The sequence below is a fragment of the Bombus vosnesenskii genome, unplaced genomic scaffold, assembly GCF_011952255.1.
Source record: "Bombus vosnesenskii isolate JDL3184/JDL3185 unplaced genomic scaffold, Bvos_JDL3184-5_v1.1 scf7180000013512, whole genome shotgun sequence".
Lineage (NCBI taxonomy): Eukaryota > Metazoa > Arthropoda > Insecta > Hymenoptera > Apidae > Bombus > Bombus vosnesenskii.
This window is the reverse complement of record NW_022883093.1, coordinates 205,044-228,707: the sequence shown is the minus strand read 5'-3', so window position 1 is coordinate 228,707 and position 23,664 is coordinate 205,044. Positions and strand designations below refer to the sequence as shown.

Sequence of the window (23,664 nt, the reverse complement as noted above, 5' to 3'; positions counted from 1 at the left end):
CGACGTAGTTTCGAGAAAACAATTTCCGAAAAAATTTCGTCATCAACTTGAAACGATTTTAGTATACAAATCTAATTCGAGGAATCGATTATCGTTAAAAGATCAAATTACGAACAATTTACAATCGATCGATGATTACTACTTTCGTTTTCGCCGCCATCGTCCTACTTGGACGAAAATAAAAGATTTCATCTAGTGTGCAATCTTGAAACTCGTTAGCCACCTGTTACGTAGTTGACGCATTTGAAGAACACAGATCGAAACAATGCAAGATAGAACATTAACGATCGCCAAGCGAGCACGCGACATATTATATACGCTTATCGCTTTTCCAATTTTATCGCGGCTCCTTCTCACCCACGTTACTCCCACTGACCTCGAGAAAAAATCGCACACCTTTTATGTAGACCTTCTTTTCTGGGCTTTCTCGTCTATAACAAGCATTTACTAGAATCTTTTACATTCCCCGGTAAAGTCAGACGAATGGACGATAACAATAAAAACGTGTGTCGTAGAATAATGCGCGAGGTGATATATAGAAAATCCGAATCGAATGGCTTCGTAGCCGGGACGAATAAACAAAAGCTGGTAGGATCAATTGAAAAAATTGTAAGTCGTAGGCTGAAAGCCGTAAGCCATAAGTAGTGAGTCGTGAATCGTGAACTGTGAGTCGTGAGCCGTAAATCGTAAATCGTAAATAGTAAAGAAGGACACCTCGCGAGAATATCGCTTTACGTCGATCGAAAGAGAAAGTGGCAACGTACCGCGATCGCTTTCGCGCGAAAAAACGCGCGTGTATCGCCACTTCTACCCGCAACCGCGTCGCATCACAGACTAAACTTTCCTCCTGGGTGGAAAAGCCCTGGTTGCATTCGCATCGATGCTTTCAAGCCTTCGATACATTGGCGCCACCTCGCTGCTCACCCAAGGACCGTTCCGGACGCCATAGAAAACTTCTCCTACGCACCAGGGATCAAACGCGCGCACCCCTTTTTGCCCTTCTATCATCCGTTTGCTCTCCCCTTCCTGCTCTTTTAACCCAGACCTACCCTCTCCACACTGGTTATGCCGCTCTACCATCGTGTCGTATCCTTACCCTCTACGCCTGTACCTGTTACCATCTCCACCGTACCGCTATCGCTCCCACCATATCATCCCATCCCCTCCACAGCCGACACCCCGCTATCGCTGCCACCACTACCTCTATCTCTACCGCCGCCACCATCACTACCATCACCACCACTACCACCACTACCACCACACCTCCACTTCCGTCCACCTCCGTCCACCTCCGTCCACCATCCCCACTCCCCTACCACTACCACCACACCACCATCACACCATCACCGCTGTCACTCTACCCTTATACAAGCGTACCACCTTTCTCTCTTCATCTTCGATCCGTTATCACTTCTCTCAAAATCTTTGCTTTGTCGCGAATTTCCTTGGAATTTGATTTGATCCGATAGTTAGCATCAGAAAATTACGTTGAACGCTGGTATTTTGTTCGCCAAACGATCTATATCGAACTTTCCAGATTGTCTATCCAACGTATCTCATGAATCTTAAAACCGTCGCGTCGCGTCCAATCCCCTGATTCGCAGTTGCATGCAAGTTGTTTTTCCATTTATCCAAAGTCGATTAAATCGGCAAAAATCGGACGAGAAAGAAAGAAATTATAGCTGGAAATTTTGTCCGATTTTTCATATACGAACGAGAAAAACCCACGAATCGTCGAAACGACGAGTTCGATCGGGAGTTGCTCCTGTTTCTCCTTTGTCTAGAAAAAGCCTGAGGCATCGTTAAATAAAGTGGGCCAGTTCTGGTGTCCTTTCAATTATTTGTATATATCTTGGTGGTCGGGAAAAACTCGGATGAGAAATAAAGGAAACGAAAATGGGTTGCAGACACGTGCGCAGGCGCGTTCTCGTGTCATTTAACTGACCGAACTCTACTACCGGATGATAGACGCGGCTGTTCCGTTTACAAGATTCATCGCCTCGAGCGATTCGAATACGTATTACATGTGGGTACAGTGGTCTCTCGGCAAAATCTACAAAAACGCGTGGACACGCGACTCTGTATATCGACACATATAAGTAATTTACGATAAATCTGAAAATCGTTCAATAGCAGCTGTAAATCGAAACAACAACATTCAAATGTCTCTTTAGTTTTACTCGAGAGCTCCTCTTCTCCGGCATTTCACATTGATGATGTTTTCTTTTGTTTGATAGGAAAAATATTATTACACATCGACTATCGTTATCGATTACTTCTCTACATAAATTTCTCCTCTTTCTCTCTCTTTCTTACTCCTTCGTCCCTTCCCTCCCATTTTCTCTTTCTATTGTTTTTCCTCTCGCTACCTCTGTCCAATATTTCGCCCTTTTTCTATCAATTTTTCTTCGTTGATCAACGTTTCTTCTTCTCGATTCTCTTACCGTGGATCTTGCGCCTATCGGCGTCTTACTTTTCAATGTAGTCGTAATTTCAAGTACGCGACACGCGCATACAGGAACGTCCCGTAAATGAGACAAACGAAGACCGACGAAGAACGATAAAAGTACAAAGAACGAGAATGAAAAACGCGTATGGGCCATGGATCTCGAGACCCAGGGAATTATTAAGTTGACGTGGATAAGCGAAGTTGGAAATTCGTTCCTTTATAAGTATATATACACAGTTATAGATATTTATAGGGGTACGTTTCGTTGAAACGATTCGCATGCTTCGAGAAATTGTTGATGAAAAGAGAAATGGATACACGGTTTGAAAACCGCGCGAACTTTGCGCGACTGCGAAAGCAGAAGGGGTAAAAAAGGAAAAGGACGAAAAGAGTAGAAGATAGTGAGTGCAAGCGGCCATAATCGGCCATAATCGGCCATAATCGGCCATAATCGGCCATAATCGGCCATAACCGCGCGCGTCCATCGCGAAAACGGCAACGACTCAACCGCGTAGCGTGGATAATCAGTATCGGACAATGAGGAATCGGACGGACAATCTCGGATGGAAGCAGCGACAAGCAAGTGCGCGCGCGATAAACTACCAAAACGGACTTGAATGCGTAGGTTTGTGTGATACTAATTGCCTAGATGGCGATGAAACGCGACAGAAGCATAAAAAAGCCAAGCAATTAATTAGTGCGCGCGCTACGTGCCGATGCTTTCTAGCATCCTGGTTACTCGTACCACGTCGAATCGATTACGTGCTCGACGAACGGCCGAGTTAATTTACTCACAGACTCTGCGACAAGAACCGCGACAGTGCCAACTTGCTGATTCGATTGTTTTTCAGGCCATCCAACATTGCAGAGGCTGCGATTTCCATATTCGATCGTTCGCTTAACCAAACTAGAAGCGAAACAATTTCCCGTGTTCGTTCTTGACTGATTCCAATTTATCGAGTAACGAGCTCCTTCGACGTCCCAACCAACCAACGTGTTCCTCCTATTCGTCGAATCGAAACGCGTCCAACGAAAATCCCTCGATCCCAATTCAGAGGCTGACTGATATAATAATATCACGATATCGTATTGTACGTTCACCGTATCGTATCGATCACTATAATTCTCTGTGTTTCGAAGCTGGTCGTGTTTGCTATACGAACTATCGAAATAACAACTAGGCTATTTCGTCAATCTTGTTCCAAGCACACATACAAATCGTCGAAAGACGAGGCGAGGCGAGGCGAGAAAATGCAAACAGCGTTACAAGTCCTCCTTGCTGACTGAACGCTGATTATTTACTTTACCCCTCTCTTTTACCTCGATGCCAATTAATCCAATTTTCAACGTATTTCTCGTCGAATCGCAGCGTCGCATGATTCGAGCCTAATTTTTTCTTCATCAACGATCTCGTATCTCAATCTCCCTTCTTTCCAACACGATCGTCACCAATCTCGTCGACGAAACAGTTTCATGTATAATGGAAACAGTTTTCGCTTTCTTCTCCTCCCTTTACCAACCGCTCTCTCTCTCTCTCTTTCTCTTTCTCTCTCTCTCTCTCTCTCTCTTCCTCTATTTATTCTTTCTCTTCCTCCTTATCGTTTTATCTTTCTCTTACACGCTTCTCGTCAACTTTCTGTTTACCCCCCTCCCGCCGCGCTTTCTCTCGTCCTGTCCCCCTTCTTCTTTGGTTCTTTTCCTGAAAAGACGTTGATGATTTGTCGTCGTTCGTGGTTTGTCGGTCGTCGGTCGTCGTCAGACAGTCGTCAAAAACTGCCGTGTCCGGTCCTTTTACGCGTTACGGTCACGATAGTTAAAGTCTTCTACTTCTCGACGATGACAACAATGACTAACTTTCGAGATTCTTCTCTTTTATTTCCTTTTCTTTTCGATTTTATCTTTTAGCACGATCGTTTGTGTTCTTTCCCAAAAAGAAACAGGAAAATTGAAAATCAATTTCTTAGTAATTTACGAGTAAATCGCGTACAAACGTTGTTCGTTCCGGATAGAAATGAATACTTGATCGAGACGCGCTACGTGCCCTTCCAACGACCGATTCACCCACGATATGTAGGATTAAGACTAACCGTCGCGTCACATTCGAAGTAGTCAAAGAATTCACCTTTAACTCTTCGATATTCTTGATATCCTTTTTCGCGTGAGTTTAGGAACTGATTCGAAAAACGCTTTGTGTCGTCCAACGGCAACGCTCGACGAATAGATTAATAAATACATACAACGACTAATGATCGTCACTTTTGCGATTCAACAACGTTGTAGTTATAGTCAACGCGTTACAAGTGCCCAAGGAATATGATCAGTTTGCCCGTAAAGAGACGAAAAAGAAAACTTTTTCTTTCTGCCAACACAACTTTGTAATTTTTCAAACTTTTCTCATTTTCTTTTTTTTAATTTTTCTCTCCACCCGCTTTTCTTCTCTATGCTCGTCTCTGCTTCTCCTTCGCTTTTCCCTTTTGTTTCTATCCTCCTCCCTTTCTCTTCTTTTCGCTGCTCGTTTCCTCTTCTTTCTCGCGCTGTCTTTCGAATTAAAGAAGGTTTGAACGTAAAACTATTTATTCACTGGTTTTCAAAAAAAATCCGCAAATACACCGATCGAATGTTTCCGTTCGTCGATTCGTTCGCCGTCCGACGTGACAACCACTTTGATTTCACTACGACCCGATCCGATCCGATCCAATCCGATCTAAAGAGTTAAATAAATTCGATCACTTAGACCGAAAGTCGGCCGATCGAATGCAAGGGTTGCGTGGTGAAAGCACGATATACACCCGTCTAGTTTTCGACGAACCCAACAGGATGATATGGGAAAGAGGAGAAGGTGGCGGAGGTGGAGAAAGAGGAGAAGAATAAAGAGAAAGAGGAGAGGAGGGGGTGTGGATAGAGGATGGTAGTAGAAAGAAAAAAAGATTGTTCGCGTAATTAGCCAATTACGGAAAGAAAATTCTTCGAAAATTTGAGCGACAAGCAACTTCTTGTTTTGAAAACGAAGAATCGATTTAACGCCCTTTTTAACGAAATACCAGATCGTTTTGAAAACCAGCGAAAATCGACGCACTGTGACTCGTACTTTTAATTAAGTCACTCTCGATTTTTCGTCATACTGTAAAGATGTTCAGCCATTGCTCTTCAATATGAGCATCCATTTCCTTCGATCCTCGATTACGTCCTCCAGGAAACAAGGACAAGGACGACGATAACAAGGACAAGGACGACGACGACGACGACGACGACAACGACGATGATGATATTCACGACAACGTCGATAGCGACGATAGTAACACCAACAAGGATAAATGATAATCGATATCAGAGGCGAGAAATTCTCGAAGGATGATACGAATACGAAAAATGTAGAGAACCGGTCCAACGACTAGTATACGTTTCGTCCAACTGAAACGGACGAGCCGTTTGCTAAACGCGAACTACCTTTCTCCGCTGTGGTATGACCTACTCGTACACTGCTCTCAGCTGCTTTCAACCCCCGGAATCCTACCGTTACCCCTATGACCAACCCCCACTAGGTCCTTCATGCCTTCCCCTCCCCTCACCTCCTTTCCCCATTCCTACCACTGCCCTCGTTCCACCCGTTTCGTTTCTACCACCCCAAGTCCCACTCCGATCTTTCCCGCCTCCTTTCCGCACCACGATCCACACTCCCTAGACTCGACTCTTCCTGGACCTTTGCTTCCCCTCCGACTCTTTTCCCAGGATCGCTTATACATACATACATACTTACGTGCATATACATTACTATCACTATTACTATCTGTCCCTCTCTCCATCGTACTGCTTCCTTCCACGGCGCATCTCCCATCCTATCCTGTTCTGCCCTGCCTGCCGCTTCTCCTACCGACTATTCTTTACCGACCGGTGCTATACTATGTAAACTATGCTATATACATACAGTATGTACATCACTCGACGTATGTCCTTGCTTCGTCGCTTATTTCTCCATGTCCCTACCACATGCCAACTGTCGCGCGCGCTTCTTTTCTCGTATCATCCTTTCAAGCACGTTAGCCGTTCTTCTTTCGTTTCGTCTCATCTCATCCTACGGATAGCTTTTGTTCATCATCTACCTTCTACTCTCCATGCCGTCTACGATTTACATTTTTTACCTTACTTTTACTTTTCTCTCTTAAACCCTCGTAAATCTAATAACCTCTCCATTATCCTATTTTTCCTACTTCCTACATCGATGATTAACGATCTACGATCGACGATCGATGATTCAATTACGCCATTCAGTAGTCGCGATTTATATTTTTCGTTTCTCCTTTTTCCTCTTTTCAAAATTTCATTTCTTTCGATAAAAGTTTGCAATTGATATATCCGTTCGACACAATGATTACGAGCAATCGCCATCTCTTTCGAAACGTTTAAACTAATACGGAGATTTACCAGTACATATATGTATTTATGTAGTATGATTTGAAACAGGTGATACGAAAGATAGAATTGTTTTCTAACGTTACAACATAAATTAGTTTTATCTTATCTTAATTTATCTATGTCGTATGTTGTTACCGAATATTTAACTACTAACAATACTAGCACAAGGTCTCCATTTTCCTTTATCCGCTTTATATCACGAGGAATTGCGACGAGTAACGTGGATTTTTGTGCAACGGAATGTTTTAATAAGAATCAAACGATTTCGGAAGTACGTGTATCGCGGTTCGATTAACTTTCTTACGTATCGGCACAAATAAGTAAAGATCGTAACGAACTGTAATTGTTATACGAATCTCGATAGAAGACAGTAGCTATGTATGTATGTATGAAGTATGCAACGTAACAAGTGGCATATCTGTTGCATTCCGCCGATTTAAGTGCTGCGAAACACCAGACTACCTGGCAGGTTTCCAATTGGCACCTTGTTGGGAATTACGGAATTTATAGCGCTCTATCTCCTTCACTTTATCATCGTTTGCAACTTTTTCGTAGTTCCTCGGCCGATCAAGTTCACGAGTTTCGATACTCGATTTCGAGGTAAACACTTGACCGTTCCTGCAAGCGACAATGGCAAACCAATATGAGATTTAAGCGATCGATTCGACGAACAGTTTCGATCGCGACTTGATACATGTTTATACACATTACTTTATATCCAGTGTTTTCCCTTTCATTTTTCTTTTTTCGTAGACAATTGACAGAAATGAAAAGATATCCACGACGTAGTATGCAATTCAAGTTCGTGAACTAAATTTATTTACAAATTGTTTATGCAATTTTTATGTTGGAAATAATGCTTTTGTGGATACAGTGATTCGCCGAAACGTACGCGCATCTACGTTCGGCCGCGACCGAAATAATTTAGTTCTATTTATTTATTTATTTATTTACTTATTTATTTAAGCGAGCAATATGCCCTTTGATGTACATCTATAATAGTGGAAATGAAGATACAAAACGAAAAAAATCATCTAGAACGAACAGACATTACATTATAAGTGTGCGTGCAAAGATGCTCTTCTTCTTATAATTGTGTAAAATATTGGAACATCCGAGAATCGATTACAGAGACACGGAAAGAAAAAGTAAGTTTGTACATTATTATCATTATCATTATCGTTGTTGTTATTTTTATCATTGTTATTATGATTATTATTATTTTTATTATTATTATTATTGTTATATATTTATGCATTAGTTTTGTACGTTAACGAAAATTAATCGATCGCTCGACCTCGAACCACTGTCGAAAGATACCTGTACCTTGCCAGTGCCCGAGCCGCGTAATAAAACGATATTCGAAACGCGAATTTCTCTATTGTCGGTAAAATCGGCATTTTTCGACAATGGCCAATTGATCGGTCAAATGGTCAAGTCACAGAGGAGTATACATTGTGCATAGACGTCTCGTCGGTCACAATGACCTGTCCCTAGTCGGTCTCTATAATCAAATTATTTCTCAGTCGGTAACAAGTAACTGGATACTGCTTTACCAACCGGTACTTTCAACGTTTATCCATTTTCATTCGTATGTTTCAATTGACTAATATATACGTACATATGTTTGTACATATGTATGTACTCTCTTTCCTACTCTCTCCTCCCATCACTTCTCCTAATGTTTCTCTTCCCATTTACACAGTTTTATTAGGAATATAACTGCGGTATTATATTATCGGTTATTCGTTTGCCAAATTATTACATACATCTTTACAGTTTTCGTTCGAGAAAGGTACGGTTATATTTGATCGGACAAACAGAGTGTAAAACCAAATTGACGTTTGAGCTTACCCGAAAGATTTTGTACTGATTAAAGGTGTCCTGAGATTTAAAAGACCATTTCTCTTAGCTGGTTTTCCATGTCGGTTATCGTTGAAACTATCCCCGTGTTCGCTCTGTGGTTCGAGATCATTGTCCCGCCGTTTCGATCTTTTCGTTCGAAGATAAAGCCACGCTGCCATACCAAAAACCACCAATATCGCTAGACCTCCCACTGTTCCAAAAACTGCTGTTAGAATTACGTCCTTTCGCTCCATGCTAAGTTACCTTTGAAAGAAAGATGTTTATTCAAATAGAGAAACGTTTTATCAATTTTTGCCTGTTTGACCTCTCACATCACACTCGTATTCATCAAGGAGTCTCGTAATTATATTAAATTGTCAATCGAATACAGAGATCATATTAATACATTGACGAGGCGAGAAAGAGCGTATCGTGTGCGATATCGATATTAAAAATACAACTACCCTTTGCTCCTCTCGTTTCCACAAATTTCCCATTATCTACGCTCTACACAGGAGGGGAGTTGGTGTTTGCCGAGGACATGCCAAGAATAAATAACACGGTGACACCGCAACGATATTGCATATTACCCAGCTCTCTGTCGATTATATTTCTCCAACTAATCAATACCAATGATATTTTTCACCTCCTTCTCGTTTCTTTGGTCATTTATAGCCATCATATTTTATCCTATGTATTTAATTTCTTTATAGTCTGTCCTCTTCGCCTCTCTTCTTCCCCCCTGTTTCTGCTATGCATAATCCGTTTTCATAGCGAAAGAGGTGCAGTGCATGAATGCTCAATTGTTACGTACATAAGCAGATTGGTTTTTCCCATGATAAGAGACTGGACGAGCGCGTAGGCGTTACGTGCTTTGACATGTAAACAACCCGTTAAACCATAGTACAGCATAGCATATTAACCTTTCAATGAATCCCCGGCTTTCCTCGTATTCGTAGAACTCTAAATGCGGATACCGCTCGACCGTTTCACTTCTCTTTATGATTCATTATCAGTCTATGTTAAATTAAATGATGCGTCACATAATCGAGCTTTCAAGTGGTCCTTTCATCGAAACATTTCAGACAACCTAATTAATTATTAACCTTGTGATTAAAATCACGTTCGCTAAACAAAAGATTTTCCCCTCGATCACGGTAACGGATGTTGGTTCGCAGTTGTTCACCTTTTTACTCCGTGATCAACGTTTAACCAAGCGCGTATAAACTCACCGATCCGGTTAATGATCGATTATTATAGCTATGAATAATAATAATATAGCGAGTAGGTTGAACGAGACAAGATAAACGCATTACCGAATCATTCAAAGTTTACAAAGTCTCAAACTCGCCAATAAACTAATTGCTATTTATGGATGTTTAATCGCAGAAAATATCAGACGGGTAGTTCCCATCGTTTCCAGTTACGTTACCGCGTAGATCGTTGAGTAATTGTTTTTCTTTTCACTGTGTGTCGATACCGTTGTACCGCGTGTCTCTTTAACGCACGGTAATTTCGATAACCTCTACTACTCTCCTGCTCGATCCCAAGATTCTTCTATGCATAATAGACTCTGGTCGAGCTTTTTTGCTTGAAACGGAGCAAACGATGCTCGAAAAGCGTGAAAAGCGTGAAAGACCGGACAACTTTAACATTCAACCGACTAAAGCACTAAGCAAGGCGGTATTTATAATTGACCCTCTACCGAACTTTCAAAAGCTTTAAAATTAGGTCGTGCAAAACTTTTCTTTTCTTCCGTGCGTTCAAAAAGGGGCAAGATTGCGCGTGCACGACAATCTATCATTAGTATCGAATTTCATAGCAAATCGCGTTCGTCTCTTCTTTGTGAAAGCATTCTACGCTTTTTGTATGTAATATATATATATATATATATATGCTTCTTCTAAGGTTAAGGGTTAACAGATGTATCCTGTTTGAAATATCAAAACTTGTTATAACAGTTTTCTATGTTACCCCTATTCGATAAGAACCGTCGACTTAATCCGTTTTATGCGCCTACCGCGGTGCAAACGTCGTAATTGATACGCTACAATGAAATACTTTATCGGAAAGATAAACACGTATTAGGAATCCTATTGTGGCTTGCATTTACGATATCAGTCCATGTCCATATGACCACCACGTGTTGTTATATCGTAAATGCTCAATCGTAATCATACCGTGTAATTTATTTTCCGAATGTAATTAACTTGACAGAAGTTCAGTTAGAGATGAACGATAGACATTAATAAAGAAAGAAACGTTCGGTGCGTTATTCGCGGAGATGACCTGGGAGCCGACTCGTTTCCATTCCCGTTGCCAACGCCGTGACGCGACGCGTCGCGACGACGCGACAGGGTGAATATGTAGTAACCTTGACCGATGCTAGATATAACAGATATAAGTAAGACGTTGCAACTACGGATCCATATCCGTATCAAGATTATCGCTCTATAGATGTCACCAATCAGAATACTCCTGTCTTAATACTTTTGCAAAACAATATCACGTTGTCATCCGATTTCGTTCTCGAAAGCTATGTTCCTCTTCATCGCCAACCATATTCGATAATACAATTCACGAACGTAACAAGACTATTAAATTATGAATTTCTGATGTTTGCTGTTTGCTCTATATGTGATATCGCTAGAAAGTTTCGATCAACACGCTCGCACGCGTCTCGTTTTGTTCGCCTTACAAAATACTCGGGTATCCCAATAGCGAATTAATCTAATGGCCCATCGCACAAACATCGCTAAATCAGAGATTTCAGTTCATTTCATTTCATTTCACTTTATTTCATTTATTTCATTTCATTTCATTTCATTTTATTTCGTTTTATTTTATTTCATTTCATTTCATTCTATTTTATTTTATTTCATTTCATTTCATTTCATTTCATCTCATTTCATTTCCTTTCGTTTCGTTTCGTTTTATTCTAAAATTAACACGAATAATATTGCGACATCGATTGCACTCGCGTATTGAATTTTTCAAATCACTTTTCTATTACAAGATCAAGCGTATTGACCAAGGATGCGCATCGCGATATATGTATTAATAATCCTGTACGATGCGAATCTTCCGTTTTCCTTTCGCTACCTTTCATTTTGTGGACAAGATCTAACAATTTTTCTTTGTTTTTGACGTGTGTTTAATTGAAATGTACATATATATTTTAACTGAAACGTACATATATATACATATACATGTATATAGGTACAAATATATATTTGAATACTCGTTACGTCACGAAAGATGCGAAAGATACGAAAAAAGAATGTAAAAAATGAATGGAACAGAACGGAAAGGATGAAATAGGGAGAAAATAGGAGAGAGGAAGAGATGGAATTATAAAATACTCACCAAAACAGAGGAGGAAGCTATCCCCTGTCTCGTTGGTATCGGAAAGGCACGCTACTTAACAAACGATTGTTTAGACGAACGAAATTGATATCCGTTGATATTCATTTTACGCGTTTACGTTCACTAATGGACACCATCCGTGTTTCAAATTTTTTGCGTTGGTCAACGATAACGATAGTGTCGTTGTTCTTCTCCCTCGACAATCATCGCCAAACAGAGCTCCTACGTGTATACTTTACATACGCGTATAATGAAAAATCGCCGTCCACGAAACCGAGACTGACAAAATGATAAACTAATAGGAATCACGGAGATCTTCGCAAATCGAATTCTCAGACAAGATCAAAAGAGAATAAAAAGAATCAAAAGTGTAAGGAAACAGTTCACGTGGAACCGGCAAACGAGATTAACAAACCAAGCAAAGGATGCAAAAATGGGCGGTACAATATCCATTGGAAAAAGAAAAGGGAGACATGGAATTACGAACAAGAGTTCGACGAAGGGAAAGGAGCGCTCGAATAACGATGGAAGGTAGCTCCTCGGAAAGAAGGGAGACCTTGTAGATCAAGCCAGATTAAATCGAATCGGGAAAATGAAAGGAAAAGTAGGGAAAGAAAGAAAGGGAGGAAGGAATGGAGAGGCTGGGAAGGAGGGAAGTATCGAAATAAAAAGGAAAAGATAAATGGAGGAAAAAAAGGAAGGCGAAAGAAAATGCGCAGTGGACTAAGCTGATTAGGATAACGGAGAAACGATGAGAACGAAACGAAAGAATTTACCGATTAGAGAAGTGTTTAAAAAGCGAGGAGAAGATTAAGATAGGAGGAAAGCAGCAACCGCGTGACAGGCAGCGTCGCGACGCACTGCTGCTCCGCGGCTGCTACTTCCCACCTCACCGCCGCGGCACGACCCCGCCGCAAATTTCCACCCATACGCGGGCTCGCGCCCTCGATCTCGTCCTCGCTCGCCACATCAACCCCACCTTTTCGACTACGGCACACCTTGCGAAACTCGATTCTCCCTATGGCACATCTCAACCGCGCACCCTATCCGACTGATACGCGGACTCGCATCCTTTTCTGATACATGTATTTTCCTTTTCTTAACGCCTCTCGTCTACTCGCTTTTCCCTTTTTTTTGTTACTTTCTCAAATTCCTACTAACCACAACCATGTGCACTTCAGCTTTCTTCCTTTCCTTCTGTCATCCTCCTTATCTCCTTTCGCCACTGAATATCGTCGCAACGATTATTATGCGTTCTGTCTGTTACTAACCCAATCCTTTGTTTCAAGTTCGATCGAATACACGTTAGAGACGTTACCACTAGACATTAGAAAACGTAACAATCTTCGAGAATCAATGAAAAGTTTTATTGAATCAGCTTTTATCAAATACGGCAGGACACGCATCGTACTTTGCACTCTCATTTCGCCAATCTATAAATTCAATTTTTTATATTACTTTACGACACTATATAGGAGCCTATTCGTCGTGTTCTCACCGCTTCTAAGCTTTTCGTCACAAATTGATATGTGTATTTCTGTAGTATATAACAATACATACATATATATGTGAGATAGTGTGACGTCAAGGAAGGACGTGGCGTGAGGGGTAATTGTTTATTAGCGTTGTCAAGATATGTTAATGTTGTCAAGGAGAGTTGTGAGCGTTACCAAGGTATGTTAGGGGAAAAATGTGCATGGAAAATGCTGCCAGAGTTGAATTTATCGTGGTCGTGTAAAGTTCGTTGCGTTGTTGTGTCGTAAAATTAGTAAGAAACGAATACGCGAAACGCGGTTTTTATATTCGATTTCGCGTGAGTGCAACGATATTGTATTTATCATACTGTTTTCTATAAACTCATAATATAACATTCCTACATATACATATGTATCCTATTTCGGGATAATAAACCTCCTTAATTACTTACTTAGCTTCTTACATATGCATTTTCTTTATATTACTTTGTATACTTTATCACTATACATATTATTCTTAACTATAGACGTACTCAATTAACAGTATATGTTATCTAAGTACACCTACTTACACATATAAGAAATGGCACATATTAACGTTTACAGTTAGTAGTATTAATCGGTGTTCTCCTACCAAATGCCTACTTAAGCGTTAAGATGATGATTTAAGAATATTTCATCTATTCATAAATTTAAAAATACTCAATTGTGTATTAAACCACATATTAAATAATTAATATATATTCTGCTTAAAAGTAAATCTAATTTGTTGTGTCTATCTTGTCTATCGTGTGTCTTTATTCGCCGGTCCTAAAAAGATTTTTAAAACAAATTTTAATTTCACAAATCCCATTTTTTATATAGGTATTCTACCTATATAAGAATCTAAAGACATGTCTCACAGAGAAATTCTATCTATTTAGGAATCTGAATCTAATAAAGGGAAAAGAATAGAATATTGTATCTTCTTCCGTGTTCGTCTCAGAATGGTTCCTGAAACAAATTTAAAGCGAGCATAATGTCAAATGATGTTCTGTGAAATATTATAACGAGTAATTAATTTTCGATAAGTGTAACTCAATCACCATTTCGTTATATTTTTCGTTACACTTCCAACTCGTTTCATTTTAACCGTATTATTTCACTCATAAGATTTGAATGTATTTGCAATAAACGTATGCACTATTAAATATTTGTAATGAATCTGTCAAGTCTTAAACATATGAAAAATTAGTTCACCGTTAGAAAATTGAAAGTATTATGCACGAGGAAACTGATATTATGAAGGCAATTTTTTAAGTCCAATAACTAGCGATCACGGTTATTGATTTTAAAAGAATGAATTGAATTGTTAATGACACTCACATTTCAAATCAACTATTTCTATGCAGTCATCCACGAGGTTACCGACAATCTGCATAAAGAACGATCGGCAATTTCACGTAAGTGAAACCAATTATGTATATTAAAACGGGTATAACCGAATTGAAATTCCACTTAAAAACCTCGTGATACAAGTTATCGATAGCGAATTCTAATAATAATTAAGTTACGTAACCAACGGAGAAAGAGCAAGAATCATCAAAAGATTATTTGATTTGATTATAAAACGATGTTTCATAAATGATTAAATAAATGCGTATCAGTTAAATGGCACTCGTGACAGTGTATAAACAATTGCAAGGTAGCAGTAATATAATGTAGCAATAAGATAGCAATATAAATAACATACATTCAATAAACATGCCTAAAGTTGGCTGACATGATATTTAAATTCAATCAAGGACCATAACAGTTATAATCAGTATAAAAAAAATTGCAGCATAAGGCCGTGAATATACAATAAAGAAAGCAGTAAATGGTAAAAGCGGGAAACAGCAAAACAAGTGATGGAAGAGCTAATGCCAAATCCCCGCTATATACAACCGCTATAAGCGATCAACATGTTTTTGTTTACCGATAACCATTACACTGTCCAACACGTATCTAATTTTACAATCTACAATAGGCGATCCTTGTAGACTTTTGTAAGCTGAACTCCAATCTGTAAACCGTTTTTTCATAAAACCTACATTTTCCAAAAAAATCAATTTTGAAAAAAATTACAAACTTTCAACTTTACAGGTGTTTTGTGCTTTTGCAACTATCGAGTTGCTATTGAAATGAAAATATTCTATGAACATTCCCGCAAATGATATGCATTGATAGTGGCATTATAAGCATTTAAACATGTCTAAATAATGATCACCTTGAAAATGACTTCTGAAATGCACACCTTTTTATATATTTTAAACATTAAGAGTCTAGAAGAAAGTCAAACTCTAGCATGCGATAGAGCAGACATTTGCTAAGGATGTTAAGGAAAGCATCAAGAAAAACTAAAAAGTCATATTTTTATTCCAATGTAAAAGTGAAAAGTGAAAAGGTTTGGCAAAACATTCGACAGCGGCAATAATTCTCAATTCCGATGAATAGAAAAATTTCCTCTCTGATTATACCGGCAGGCAAGGCATCCGCCAATATTGAATACCAATGCTGCTGTCACAGGTGAAATTCGAGCAGCCATATGATAAACCAAAATTCCGAGTCCAGTCAGCACCCGTTCTCAGACGCCTGGGTAGCATTCGGTCACTCCAGCCGTTAACCGAAGTATATAATAAGTACGAGCAAAACCTTCTCCCACTCCAACGAATAAAAGAATATAAATGTTCCTTCAAAATCATCCAGTCAGTCTGAAAAATTTTTAACCAGCCCAAGTATCAAAAGTGTATTGAGATGGCGTGTCGCGATAGGTGCGTAAGGAATACTCAGATGTTTTAACGAACAATTGTTTATTAAGAACGAATTAACAGTCAGAGTCAAGTCAATTAACAATTAACAGATAGGATTAACAAATAACTGGTAACGATTAACAAGTAACAATAGACACCAAGAGTTCATTCGACGCGTTGCTATGTAATGATACTGAGGAGTTATACATTTAACGGCGTAAGACAGACTGACTGCCCTTTTGTTCCGGCTCGAACGGATTCTTCCCTTCGTTGCCCATCCATATCCCCCACTAGCGTGCATTCATTAGATGTGCCGCCGCGGCTGGCACGTATGCTCTTTCGAGAATTCGGCGGAAAGAGCGTGAAGATATCGATGGTACATTGGCCATGTCGATGTTGCGGTTTGACAGCGTCGCCCTTTGTATCCAGAGCCGTTGGAAAGTTCCGTGGCCCGTGCCGCCACAGTATCATCGCGAACCGAGTAAAAATAAAAAGAACTCGATCTCCTGTTCGGAAATTGACAAGTTCCTTGTTTTTATCTTAATTTTACGCTACACTGTCGCCGTCGCCGACACGTGTTTTATCAAAGATTTCACCTCTAGTTTTTTAAATAAATTGGAAAATGTAAGTAAAAGATGTTGCGCTTTAGATGTCCTTCTCTCACTTGCTCGTTATTCAAACATGTTTAAATGCTTATAATTCAATAACAATACATATCATTTTATTCGGGAGAATCCATAGAATAATTCCGTCTCAACCTAAGGGCCCAAAACATTAATTATAAATTCTAAGAAAAAGCGGTTTACAGATTCGTGTTTGGCTTACGAAAGTGTACAACAATCACCCACTGAAAATTGCAAAATCGGAAAAAGGTCAAAATTTGTTAAACAGTGATATCGATGAGGGCATTCTCTTTTGGTTGTCGATAACCAACCCACCGAGCGGATATATTTACCGACTCTTACCACTTAAGGGGTTGAAACAGTTACATATGTCGGTGATGTAGGGATAACGGGCCTTTCTTTTAGAATTTTGGGAAGATTCCCAATACTTTGGGCTAAACTGTTTGTTTTAGCTGTTCATTATAGTATTATAACAGTGGGCTTGGGGTGAAAGTGTCACAACTGGTCACCGAACGTAGCCACGGTCACGGGATAAACGTTTTACTTCACAGTAGAAATACTAATGTTGAGGAGCACACGTTGTATTAACAAACGAGTCCCGAGGTGGGAGCAATGACGGCTCTACGCGAGTCTGCCTAGTAACGGCGCCTGGAATTTTGTTGATAACCCTGATCAATACACAATTGACAAATGTGAACGTGTCAGTCTTTTATTCTTATGGTCACCTTGGAGAGTTTATTCACAACGTCAGACAGTCAGTCTGAAAGATACCGTACGTCATAGCAAACGTCATTTCGAGTTTAACATATATCCAATTGTACAAAGAGTTATCCCGTTGACCGTGGATTCGTTTGAACCTAAGAACATTGTTTATTTAAGAGTGACTTATTACGTTATACAGTTAAACCTTGTTTGAACAACTCCTGTACATATCACTGTAAATATAAACCTCTTTGTACAACTACAATGGCTTGTCCCAACGAAGAAACACAACGCGCCAACCCGACAAACCTGAAACGTATATGTATATAAAAAACGAATATAAGATCCGTTTTTTTATGTCTTTTATCTAGATACTAATCATTATCAGTAATGTTAACAAAACCTGCATGGTTGAAAGTAATAAAGAAAAAAGATTCTGCATCGATAGTGGTTATCGGAAACGCAAAAAAATTTCGTTATAAATAATGGTTATTGATGACAAAAACAATTACTTCATAGATGCCCATCGGCAACCAAAGAACAATTTTCTTATATAGTATATGCAACAGTTATCGATAACCAGAGAAATCTCTCATAGATAACGGTATCGAGATTTTACTTAGTGAAAGTTTTAAATAACAGCAGAATCTCCTATAAAATATCTTCAACAATGAGCATACCGCATATAATGTATGTAATTGTACAGTTATTATGTATGTTGTTACGTTCTATTTAGTTGCCGACAAGGAGGTAGGTAGCGTTAACTGACGTTTAATGCAGCTGGCAATAAGTTCCACTTTCGGCTAACCTGCTATGTGCGGGAATACTGGCATGGCAGAGGATTAAAATTGTTCGAAAATAAATTAACAATATGTCATGATTTATTCAAATCTTACTCGATTTCGATATTGACAATTGACTGACAGATTGACGGATATAAAATTCTTCGCTTGACAAAATGATGATTTTTCGGTTGACAAAATGGTAACTAACTCTTCGAATGGCAATTATTCGGTTGACGAACGGTAATTAATATACTGACTTCTCTGAGTCGCTACATTTATTTATATCTGTCGGAGATGAAAAAACGTCGGGGTCTTTCTTTTGAAAATGTTTGGGAAGATCCCCAACGTTTGTTTAACTTCCGACTTTGTTTATAATTTAAATTTCTTAATATCGTTATAAAAACATAATTAAGTAAATATAAAAACATGGTTAGATAAGTTTTCGCAAGATATAGCTTTTAGCGGTTTTAACAGCCTTTCACTTCAAATACTGTAAACACGGTTTCAAATAAACGTTTTAAATTACCTTGATTTGAAAGGAATGACCAATTTTAATTTCGCGCTACGGATCGTGCGGGGCGCGGGACGTGACAATTTATATACATATATGAGTTTAATATAAACTAGTCTAGAAAGTAAACATTATCGTGCATTTCTGTAGGTTGGTATAAATTATAAAATTATTAATTAAAAGTATTTTACAGTACAAAAATCTGCCTTCGGCCTCATACGTTAATAGGGAATGCCATTTTTATTTAATTATTTATTAATTAGAAAGAAACTAGGAGATCGTCTTTACATAATGTATCTAGTGGGAAAAGATCAAGGTGCGATAGCTTGCTTTTTAAGGACGATCATAGCTGTGATATTGTATCTTCGTTAATTACTACATTCGTATTGGTGATCCATTTGTCGAGATGTTCTTATCGTGGAACAAGTTATCATCGCTGCAAATTTTATTTGTAGATATGGTATTGCGAAATACATACGATACACGTGCAAATAAATTCTGGTACTATGTAATTGTAGGATCCGTTAATTCCCATTAGCTCATAAATTTTATACGTAATTATCGTTTTCGATTTGACGTTTTCGAATACTCCGTAAACAGGATAGGAAAGTAAAAATCAAGTTTCTATCAAAACGTTAAATTAACAGTTTACAAGTATTATAAATAATGCAACTTAACCTAATATAACCTAATTGGGTATCGTAACGAAATAATGCAGTCATATGTAATTTATACACGATAATAGAATCGATAGTAGCACGATGTTATCAGAGCCGTCGATAATGACACTATGAAGGCAACAATGGCAACAGCAGTAATAAAAGTTAAAGAAAGAGCGATAGCAACAGCGAAAATAAAGATCTACTCGTAAATTGAACCAGAGAGAGTTGAATTTATATGGTTTTGAATATATATAATAAGAACTTGTATAGTTTTTATTTATGTATAATAATTGTCACTTTGCACACCTCACGTTTTTTGCAACAAATTTCACACTCTGTATGTCCTGACGTATACCTGACGTATATATGTGCATATACATATATGTATCGTGTATATAATACCATGCCTTTAAATCCTCTAGTAATGCATTGTTGGTAAGTTGGTAATCAGGACTCAAGAATAGTCAAGACGCAAGACTTCAGGACAACACATGGGCAAGGAAAATACTGTACTCTGTCACTCATCGTCAAAGACTAACGATTCTCATCGTCATGAGTTACCACCTTTTGTATTGTTTTATTTACATATATGATATTTTCGGCCTATACACGTGCTTATCTTTGTTGTTATGTTGAGCTTATATTAAGTCTGTCAGAAATAATTAACCCCTCTCACATTTCTTCTATCTTCCAATTTGCTAGCAACGCATTATATATATCAGAACATACTTACTATGTATTGTTATTATGTACATAAGAACGTTAACGATAAAGCAAAGAATAGTATTGGAGGAAGCCGTTCTGAAATTTCTCCCACAATCGAAGTTGCACGACACGTTCGCGTACTTACTACGTACATACTGACAAGATAAACCTCCCACCGCGAATATCATCATTGTGAGTATAAATACGGAATGCCAAAGAAGTACTAGACTAGTATTTATCTTACATTACGGATTTCTTGTCATCGCGACAACGGTAAAATCAAATTATTGCAATTTATATTATCATTAAACAGCTGTTGACAGATCGCGCTTAGGTTTGCAAAACCTTGCTTTTACACTATGTATAATCGTCTACTGATTATCTTCTATGTGATATATGTACATAACATGCATCACATGTATATTATATGTATACGTATATGCGCGCCTGTATTTGATCCTGTGACAGAATCGAATCTCCTATTTTATATATGCATATTACATATTCATGAAATGTATAGGACAAAAAAGACTACACGAAGACATTAAAACACGAAACGGGAAAAAAAACGTACAAATCTATCGAATCAGGTGTTATAAAAACGGTAAACATATTTCATTTTTCAGGTTGTTAATTTTTTTTCTTCTAAAGCAACTAAATTAAAGGACCGACGAGTTAAGCAATCGTCATGCGCGGAAATTTGAACGAAATTGGATTTTTATTGATCCTCATACGACTTTCATATCAGGTAAGGTTAAAATTTCAATAGTACGAACAGGTATACGACACCTGCGGGCGGAACATATACAGGGTGGTTGGTAACTGGTGGTACAAGCGGAAAGGGGGTGATTCTACGCGAAAAAAGAAGTCGAAAATATAGAATACAAATTAAAAAAAAAATTTTTTTTTTAATTTTTCCATCGAGACAACGATCTACAGTGAGATCCGTTATAACGTACCGCACGCGTACCGAGCGAAAATTCAAAGTCGATTTTCTCGAAAACAAAACCTCAAACGAAAAATTTTTATTTTATATTTTCGACTTCTTTTTTCGCGTAGAATCACCCCCTTTCCGCTTATACCACCAGTTACCAACCACCCTGTATATTATAAACAATTATTTTAGCTTTAAAAATCACCCCTTAAATCTTTTTACGCCTGTAGCCGAATACCTTGTATATAATAACCTGTACAGTGTATATAAATTTGGTAAGAATCGGATGATTTTTGCAAAGACGAAACAGACCAAAATCTAAAACACGATTCCAAACTTGTCATCGTTTAATAAGGATAAGAGTAATCTAACAAATGATCGTTCGCTAATTCCTATCATCCATTTCTATAAAACAGATGACAGAACAAAATTCATCGGATTATTATACCGCAGCTGTGGTAGAATTTGCACCGGCTTATCATTGGCATGATGCCGTGTTAACTTTAAGAAAAAACACGAATGCGTACATCGAGTACATAGAAAAAGCGAGTAAACAGGTAAGCTCGATCGAGTTTCATGGTCTGATTGTTTTTCGCAACATGTTAATCCTGATGTGAGAATTTGCCACACAGGGTGCTGACATTATCGTTTTCCCGGAAGATGGACTGACATCGATCCATTTGCCTGACAAATCACAAATGAATTCCTGGACAACAGTGATTCCTTCCGCTGTCGATGAATATATCCCTTGCACGGGAACCGACGTTAACGTCAGTGAAGTAAGTACTCTGTATCCACACTCGATACACCATAGATCTCTTCTTCTGTTATTTCTTGTAGACGTTGAGAAGACTATCATGCGCTGCAAGGGAAAATCGCATCTACGTGGTGGTAAATATCGCTGAAAAACGATTGGCCAATTACACCGATGCATGCCCCTCGAACGAAACATGGCACTATCACAACACTAATGTCGTGTTCGACCGAACAGGAAAGATAATTGCCAGGTACGTAATCATATCTTCATGATCGATTTATAACGATTCCTTTCTTCTTCCTTCTCTTTGTAATCAGGTATCGCAAAGTGAATCTCTATATGGAAGCCGAATTCGATAAGATCGAGATACCGGAAATTGTAACATTCGACACCGATTTCGGTGTGAGATTTGGTACCTTTATATGCTTTGATATACTATTTTCGGTACCGCCTTTATCCTTGACTAGAATAGAAGGAGTTTCAAATATCGTATACACCACCGCCTGGTTCTCGGAAACGCCATTTTTAACTGGTATCTTATGTCATTAGTACCATTTATTTACAACATACTATATATTTTCTGTATCAGCTTGCAATCAATCAATCAACATTTTTCATTTATAACTTTTCTTCCAGCCATTCAAACGCAATTTGGATGGTCCTTTGCCGAGAATGTGAATCTTTTAGTAGCTGGATATCACCAACCTGCTATCGGAAGTTCGGGAAGCGGAATTTATTTAGGTATCGCACGTTCATACAGATTCACAATTTCATACTTGTTGAGATATTTGTTCTATTTCTCAATTAATTTCCGATTCAATTTCGTTAGGTCGTAACGGTATAGCCAACGTAACCATGGCTGACTATCCTAAACTTTTGATCTCCCGAGTCCCAAAAACAATAAAATCCAGAAGAGCAGAAGTGAAACAGAAGTCGATGAACAAAGAAAAGAAAAATCAAGAAACGGCGAAAAACATTGCACGCCATGAAACGCTTTGTGATAAATCAATAAAGGAAGAAGTCACGCCCGAGTGGATAAAATTATTACGCGATAATGTTACATCATTCGAATCTATTCTGTTCAACAACGATTCGATGACCGAAACCGTTTGTCATCATAACTTTTGCTGCGACTTTAAGGCTGATGTGGAAACCATCACCAATTCGTCTTCGATTTATTACCGCGCGATAGTTTACAACGGTGTTCGCTTGTACGGCACTCAAGTAGAAGCCGGTGTCCGTGTATGTGGCTTGATTCAATGTCTTAATGAATCTATCCATTCTTGCGGTTTCGTTTCCCGATCCGATACTATATTTTCCGCTTTAAGTGTCACAGCAAGATTCAACGATTACACAAAAATTTTGATAATGCCTAGCGTACTTGACGTTTCACTCATTCCCTTTGGACAGTGGTCATACGTTGAACATGTACGTGGAAACGAAATGAATCTAACTATGGTTTTGGACGAACCGATCAACAATCTTATTACCTTTGGTATATATGCTAGAGACTTTGAGAAAGACAAATGGAATTAATTTCGATATCTATATTTACTACATTATTCTTGCATAACTTTTTTCGACTCGATCAAATTTTCCAATAAAAGATCACAATACTATGGACATGTATCAATCTACTGACAATAACATGGTAGTAACAACTTTT

At 38.6% G+C, this 23,664-nt stretch overlaps 2 protein-coding genes and 1 long non-coding RNA gene across 15 annotated transcripts in view; 1 reads left to right on the top strand and 2 right to left on the bottom strand.

The window, feature by feature from the left end:
• The window catches only part of LOC117238483 (synaptotagmin-7), a 19,037-nt gene extending 6,576 nt beyond the window's left edge, over window positions 1-12,461 (bottom strand). For 4 of the 8 annotated variants that reach the window (XM_033503412.1, XM_033503409.1, XM_033503410.1 and 1 more), the window contains exon 1: window positions 3,245-3,595. Coding sequence is in view for 6 of the 8 variants with exons in the window: in XM_033503409.1 (XP_033359300.1) it covers window positions 3,245-3,333 (89 nt within the window). In the remaining 2 variants the exon portion in view is untranslated. Of the gene's footprint in view, window positions 1-764; window positions 1,176-3,244; window positions 3,596-8,716; window positions 8,972-12,073 lie in introns of those variants that run through there. The other 4 variants (XM_033503406.1, XM_033503408.1, XM_033503407.1 and 1 more) reach the window with 2 other exon arrangements.
• Window positions 2,962-23,664, top strand: LOC117238482 (vanin-like protein 1). Of its 5 annotated transcripts, none has more exons than XM_033503403.1 (9): window positions 2,965-3,070; window positions 7,830-8,010; window positions 20,934-21,055; window positions 21,658-21,798; window positions 21,874-22,020; window positions 22,082-22,248; window positions 22,316-22,530; window positions 22,635-22,739; window positions 22,828-23,664. In XM_033503403.1, exons 3-9 carry the CDS (start codon window positions 20,996-20,998, stop codon window positions 23,532-23,534), a joined length of 1,542 nt encoding a protein of 513 aa, XP_033359294.1. In that variant the 5' UTR covers window positions 2,965-3,070; window positions 7,830-8,010; window positions 20,934-20,995; the 3' UTR covers window positions 23,535-23,664. The 5 variants fall into 5 exon arrangements, with proteins under 5 accessions (XP_033359293.1, XP_033359294.1, XP_033359292.1 ...); XM_033503401.1 differs by having other exon boundaries at window positions 3,007-3,074; XM_033503402.1 differs by lacking the exon at window positions 7,830-8,010 and having other exon boundaries at window positions 2,962-3,074.
• On the bottom strand, window positions 3,615-5,979 carry LOC117238486. 2 transcript variants are annotated; one of them, XR_004494215.1, is made up of 3 exons: window positions 5,491-5,973; window positions 4,822-5,153; window positions 3,615-4,148 (listed from the first exon to the last, which is right to left on the bottom strand). It is a non-coding gene; the product is annotated as an uncharacterized LOC117238486 (long non-coding RNA). The 2 variants fall into 2 exon arrangements; XR_004494214.1 differs by having other exon boundaries at window positions 4,822-5,979.